Source organism: Mustela lutreola, chromosome 5 (genome assembly GCF_030435805.1).
Source record: "Mustela lutreola isolate mMusLut2 chromosome 5, mMusLut2.pri, whole genome shotgun sequence".
Classification (NCBI taxonomy): domain Eukaryota; kingdom Metazoa; phylum Chordata; class Mammalia; order Carnivora; family Mustelidae; genus Mustela; species Mustela lutreola.
The window spans coordinates 106,931,798-106,939,103 of NC_081294.1; the positions used below are offsets into that span (position 1 = coordinate 106,931,798).

At 39.4% G+C, this 7,306-nt stretch overlaps 1 protein-coding gene across 1 annotated transcript; it reads left to right on the forward strand.

Annotated features, from left to right (window-relative positions):
- The first annotated feature begins 261 nt into the window (after window positions 1–261).
- Window positions 262–2,024, forward strand: SPZ1 (spermatogenic leucine zipper 1). Its single transcript, XM_059173484.1, has one exon. It carries the CDS (start codon window positions 556–558, stop codon window positions 1,663–1,665), a length of 1,110 nt encoding a protein of 369 aa, XP_059029467.1. The 5' UTR covers window positions 262–555; the 3' UTR covers window positions 1,666–2,024.
- Window positions 2,025–7,306: the final 5,282 nt, after the last annotated feature.

The following is a 7,306-nucleotide window of genomic DNA, read 5'->3' on the forward strand; positions in this document are numbered from 1 at the left end:
GAACATACTGCTGTTAAGTTTGGGGTTGTAAGTAGTGGAGAGGTAGGGAAGTCATCAAATACAGTTAAAATGAGTTGAGTAAAAACCTAGAAAAGTAGGGAGGGAAAGGACTGGCATAAAGATATTTCTGGGGTGAAGAGTAGAAGTCAGTCAATGTTGGTTTTGATTCATGAGTCACTGGGCAGGGGTTTAAGAGGCTTCCATTGTGACAAAAAGAAACAGAAGCTTGGAGATAGGCTACAAGAGTTCAGTGACAGAATAAAGACCTGGTTGCTAGGGTCAGGAATAAACACCAGAAGCTTGGAGAAGGAGAGATGGAGTCCTAGCTCCTGGTCCCCTTTCTCACCACCCCCAATCCTCTAGGTCATCTGAGATGTCACCTTCTACCTAAACATCATCTCCTTGGTTTCAGACCTTAACTGTGGTCTCTGACTTCTGCTTAGTTCCACATTCACTACCCATTTGCACGGAGGACCACCACCTTCTCTTCCTGGAATCTCTGAGGTGTTGCTGCTTGCCACATGCTCTAATCACCAGTCCTGTAACTCAACTGAGATGGATGCATCTACCCTCTCCAAAACTTTTAAGCCTACTCCTGATCTCAATCAAGAGTCTTCGAACTCTAGGATTATCTTCGCCTTATTTGAGATTGAATCACCTTCCTTTGTCTCCTGGGGTTCTTTCCCTTCCCTAAACAATAGTGGCCGTCAAGCAGCTCAACAACAGACTACACAGAAATTTGAAAATCTCTTAAAAGAAATTAAAGAGCTAATTAAAAATGTGACAAGTTGTGAGGAGATCACAGAAGCAAAAGATTCATCTGAGGAAATCAGTATTTCTGAGAATGTATCAGAACTGAAAGAACAAATCAGAGAACTTGAGAAGGTAAACAAAGTATTATTGAACAACTTACTTGGTAGTTCAGACCTAGAGGAAGAACAGAACACAAAAAACGAGGAGATGACCCTGGGACATCAGAACTGCAGCTACATGGTACCAGTTTTTAGAAGGGATTTGGTAAATTGTCCAGAAGAAAATAGAGCCCTTAAAGAAACTCGACTAAGTGAGGAAAAAGCAACATACAGATTCCCTCCTGTTCAAGAAGAAAACATCAAACTTAGGAACAACATGGAGCAGTTACTGCAGGAAGCAGAACACTGGAATATGCAACACACTGAGCTCAGTGAACTGATAAGATCCTATCAGAAATCTCAGAAAGATATACAAGAAACTCTTAGAGATAATGGAGTGCATTTCCAAACTCAACCAAATCACATGTCAGCTAAGCACGACCTGGAGGAACAAGTGAAGAAACTGGAACATGACACTCATTCATTGCATTTGATTGCAGCTTTGCTGGAAAATGAATGTCAGATCTTGCAGCAGAGACTAGAGCTTCTCAAGGAACTTCATGATCAGCAAGAGGGAACTCTGCAAGAGAAGCCAATTCAGATAAACTCTGAACAGGACAAGAAAAACCAGACGCTATCAGAAGTAGAGCATAAACCAAAAATGCAAGAAAGAGAGGGTACATTGCAGAAAAAAGATAACTTCTACAGAGGCCTGGATGCTTCTAGTAAGAAAGCACTTAACAACCACCTCAATACTCATATTGCAAGAGGAGCTCTTGTGGAAAAAAAGAGACCAACCAGCAGCCTATCTTAGAAAATACGAAAGGTAGAAGAGAAGGGAAGTCTTCAAAAACTTAATACCTCAACTCCAGGCATACTCAATTATGAAACCTATGACAGAGCTATTGGTTCAACCAAGAGGGAGCTACAGAGCAAGAAGATTAATGCTTAACATTATTCATTAGTTCAGTAGTTATGTAAGTTTGGTGTTTCATGACCATTAGTGTCAATATCCACTTCAGAACCTGTCATACAATTTCCTTCTTTTGGTAGTTATTAGAGATCCTATGACACTGTAACCAAGAGGGAGAAGTTACAGGTCCAATTAATAAAGATCTAAGTAAAAACTAGAATGAACAATGAAAAGTTTTTTTTTTTCTTCAATCATTTACTGCATATGGGGAGTTCTGGGAAGAAAATGTATTTAATACATTAATTGTGAACCTTTAAAGCTCATGTTTTTTTTTTTTTTTTAAAGATTTTATTTATTTATATTTGACAGAGAGAAATCACAAGTAGATGGAGAGGCAGGCAGAGAGAGAGAGAGGGAAGCAGGCTCCCAGAGAGCCCGATGCGGGACTCGATCCCAGGACCCTGAGATCATGACCTGAGCCGAAGGCAGCGGCTTAACCCACTGAGCCACCCAGGCGCCCTAAAGCTCATGTTTTAAATGCATGTTTCTTTTTCCCTTTTTTTGGTAAGATTTTATTTATTTATTTGGGAGAGAGAGCACCAGCAGGGGCAGAGGCAGAGGGAGAGGGAGAGGCAGAGGGAGAGGGAGAAGCAGCTTCTCACTGAGCAGGGTCAGGGATAGTTCAGAGGACCCTGGGATCATGACCTAAGTTGAAGCCAGACACTTGATGACTGAGCCACCCAGACGCCCCTCCTTTTCCTATTTACTGAAATGTGGGAAGTAGTGATGTAAAGAAGTAAAAAGAAAGAAAGAAAGAAAGAAAGAAAATGCTGATAAATAACCGCAGAACAGGTTTTCTCTTCCCCATTCCTTAGCACTACTTTTCATAATACTTCTTCCTTGCTCCTGTAGTGAACAGTGGGCATATCAAGCAGCAGAGGTCCTTGGGGAAGGATACTTCTGCGGGTTTAGAAGAATAGAGGTAAATTTTGTTCTGTGTTGGCAAAATTCCTCCCTTTCCTCCAGGTGGGGGCAGTAGAGCTGCCCACGGGAAAGAGCCGTGTATCTTCCATTAAGAACTGGACTCCTGATTCCAGAAAAAATAGGCAGATGCATTTCTTCTTATTCCTCCCATTAGGTATGATCAAGACCCCAGACCTTATATATAAAATGAGTATACAAAGACCCTTATAGAGAGAATGAGATAGACTATCCAGAGAGCCTGAGACTTAAGGAAGAGCATGGTGTTGAATTCCTTGGGTTTTCTTCCCTCCCCCCTTTTTAAAAATATTTCATTTATTTGACAGAGAGACAGCAAAAAATGGAATACAAGCAGGGGGAGTGGAAGAATGAGAGGGAGAAGCAGGTATCCTGCTGAGCAGGGAGTTGGATGCAGAGCTCGATCCCAGGACCCTGAGATCATGACCCAAGCCAAGGGCAGACACCCAAGGACTGAGCCATCCAGGCATCCCTCCCCGGGTTTTCTTTTTGTGTCATGTATCCTGGATGGAATGTTGGAGGAGCCCACGACCCAGAAATGCCAATGCACTTAGACCAAAAAAAAAAAAAAAATTGTTCCCCTCCCTTGCTCTCCCTTGGCAACGAATGAGGAAAGAGATAGACAGGAAGAGGACAACTCTAGCCAAACTGCATGGAAAATGCCATGCCTCCACACTCACCCCCACCAGCAAACACTGAGTGCCAAGCCTAGATTTTCGCCTTTGCCTGGTGGTAATGAGGTACTCCTCCCCCTGTCTTTTGGAATGGTACAGAAGAAGCAGAGTGGGGACTCTGAAGTCCCACTCCCACCTGATGGTAACAAGGTGGTCCTCCCTGACCCCCTTCTCTGGTGGATTGTAATGACTTGGAAGACTTAAAAGCCACCTAGATTTTTATACCCTTTTCCTACTGGCACAGCATCAGAGGAGGCCTGCAAAAACAAAAGAGTTAATAAGATCCAGGGTCTCATTACATAATGCTAAAATATCCAGGATACATAGAAAAATCATATATCATACCAAGAACTTTTCTCTTAAATGAGAAAAGACATCAGATGTCAACAATGGGATGACATAGATGTTAGAATTATCAGATAAGGATTTTAAAGCTGTTGTTATAAAAAATATGTCACTGAGCAATTACAAACACATTTGAAACAAATGAAAAAAAAGTCTCAGCAAATAAATAGAAAATATAAAGAAGAAACAAATAGAAATTGTTGCAAAATAAATCCACTCGGTGTGCTCAAAAGTAGAATGTTGATGTCAGAGGAAAAATTCCATGAAATTGAGGATAAAACAATAGATATTACCCACTCTGAACAATAGAGAAAATAAGCTGGGGAAAAAAGATTCGCAAGAACCTGTAGAACATTAACAGAAGATCTAACATTGGTGTCATTGGAGATATCCCCCAAAATGGGTAGAATGTAGCCTGAAAAATAGTCAATGAACATAAGACTGAAAATTCTCCAAATTTAGTGAAAGGCATAAAGATACAGATTCAAGAAATTGAGTGAACTCCAGATATATAAACTCAAATAAGTCTGAGACACTCAAATGAAATTTCTGAAACCTGGGGCCCCTGGGTGGCTCAGTTCGTTAAGTGGCTGCCTTTGGCTCAGATCATGATCTCAGGGCCCTGGGACTGAGCCCCACATTGGGCTCCCTGCTCAGTGGGGTGCCAGCCTGCTTCTGCCTCTCCTTTGCCTTCCATTCCCCCTGCTTGTACTTTCTTTTCTGTCAAATAAATAAAATCTTAAAAAATTTTTTTTTCTGAAGCTTACAGATAAAGTAAAAGTCTTGAAAGTAGAAAAAACTCATTAGACATAAGGGAACAATTATCCAAATGGCAGCAAATTTCTCATCAGAAACCACAGAGGACAGGGGCACCTGGGGGCTGAGTTGGTTAGTCAGTTAATCATCTGTCTTCAGCTCTGGTCCAGATCCTGGAGTTGAGGATCCTGGGCCCCCTGCTCAGCAGGCAGTCTGCTCCTCACCCAGCCCCTCACCCTGCTCATGCATTCTCCCAAACGCGTAATTTTTTTTTTAATCCTAAAAAAAAAAAAAAAAAAAAAAAAAAGGAAAAGGGAAAAAGAAACCACGGAGGCCAGAAGGAAATAACCATTTGTCAAGAACTGAAAGAAATGTGAACCTAGAATTATTTACCCAGTGAAAATATCCTTTAGGAATAAAGGTGAAATCAATACATTCCCAGCTAGAGGGTAACTGAAAGAATTTACCCTAAGGCCACATCTATCTGAAAGCAATTGGGGAAATGTGATTTTTAGCTGGGCAACCATGTTGCCCAGGCAGAAGGAAGAATTAGTTTTGGAACACTGTGAGGTGTTGAGAAAATATTTTTGTGTTTCTGCACAGTTAGGGCTTCCTCAGAAAGTTCCATAGAACCTTGAGATCTTGGACTAAAAGCAAGCTACAGAGATAATTTAGAACTGCATAAATAATTAGAGCTCAAAAGATAAACCTAAATTCGCAGATGTGTGTTTTCATTTCGATTTGGTGTGAGGCCTGGGACTCTGGAGATATCTCTAAGTTATAAAGCTGGAAATATGGGCTTCTCTGGCTCCGGAGAGATTTATTTACATTACAAAAGAGTTAGAGAGAGAACAAGGATTCTTTACATCTTGTCTTCAAGGAGCAAAGTATTTTTTTCTCCCTACTTTTAGAAGGGGAGGACAGCTTTATTTCCTACAAAAATATGATCTCCCTGATATGAGGAAGTGGTGATGCAACATGGAGGCTTAAGTGGGTAGAAGAATAAATGAAACAAGATGGGATTGGGAGGGAGACAAACCATAAGTGACTCTTAATCTCACAAAACAAACTGAGGGTTGCCGGGGGGAGGGGGTTGGGGAGAAGGGGGTGGGATTATGGACATTGGGGAGGGTATGTGATTTGGTGAGTGCTGTGAAGTGTGTAAACCTGGTGATTCACAGACCTGGGGATAAAAATATATGTATATAAAAAATATATGTTTATAAAAAATAAAAAATAAAAAAAAAAAATGCCTAGACTCATTTTCTCACTTACAGTACAGACCCTGTTGTATGTAGGGCTCTCTTTGCATCTCTCCAGAGATAGGAACTGAAGCAAGAGGAACCAGCACAATTAGTTTATGTAAGTAATAATAATCTGTCTCTGATCCAAAAATCTCATGTCTGTGTTCAGGATAAAATAAATATGAATATGAAAAACCCACAAAGACAATCACAATCTGCACCACATATTCTATTACGAATAAAGCATAAGGCATAAGAATTTTTCATATGTTGGAAGTACTGAATATACAATCTGAAACACTGCTTCCTACTCAAAAATTTATGGTTTTAGATACTAAATCATATTTCTTTCCATTTGACTTTCCTTCAAATGGAAACTACCATGTACACTATTCTGTTTTCCAGCCATCTTGATTAATAAAACATGCAGTTCCTTTTTATACTTTACCAGATATATGGTTCATATAGCCAAGAAAGAAATTATTGTTGAAATGAATTACAGCTTTTTAATTAAGCTTCAAATACAGCAAGTCATCTCTGTTATCCCAGACCATCTAGATTTGGCATTACCTTTAACATTTTGTATGTGTAAATACAATTGTTTCCCTACCATGAAAAGCATACACACACACACACACACACACACAATTACACAACATTCAAGTGAGAATTTCTAAAAGCAAGGCATTATTAAAAGTGTTTCATGTGGGTTGCTGTGGGTAATTACCTATTATATTCCTTCAGTCGATGTTAAATGTATTTGGAGATGTATCATGGCATTTTATATGTGGAAATAACTTTAAGGCATCCCTTGTTGGCAGTGAAAAGCCAAGGTGTGACATCATTGAAAATCTGGAACATGAATCAGTACTGATCTAGTCCAGGTTTATTTAACACTATATTCTCTCATACCGGAGATTCAAATTCCAATGAACATCAAACTACATTTTCAGAACTTTCAGATGTCTATTCCTATCATCAGTATACTTATATTCAACAGCAACTTTAAAGATATATTTTATATATCTTATATATAATTCTATATAATGTATTTTATGTATCATAATTTTATATAATTTTTGATACATTTTTGGATAATCTTTCTTAGGAAAAAGGGAAAATCCTTGTCAAATAAACTTTTTCCAATAATTTAATGAGCCTAGAGATTCTTGATTTTAAATTATTTGGATCTCTATAAAATTTTTCCCATCAAGCCATAGGAGTTCCATAGACTTAAAAAAAAAAAAAAAACAACTGTACTTGATAATACTAATATTTTAGCAGTAATAAACATCTTGTTTGCTCTTTAAAATACATTTCATGAGGGGTGCCTGGGTGGCTCAGTGGGTTAAAGCCTCTGCCTTCAGCTCAGGTCATGATCTCGGGGTCCTGGGATCAAGTCCCACATCAGGCTCTCTGCTCAGCGGGGAACCTGCTTCCCCTCTCTGTCTCAGCCTGCCTCTCTGACTACTTGTGATGTCTGTCGAATAAATAAATAAGTAAAATTTTTTAAAAATAGATTTC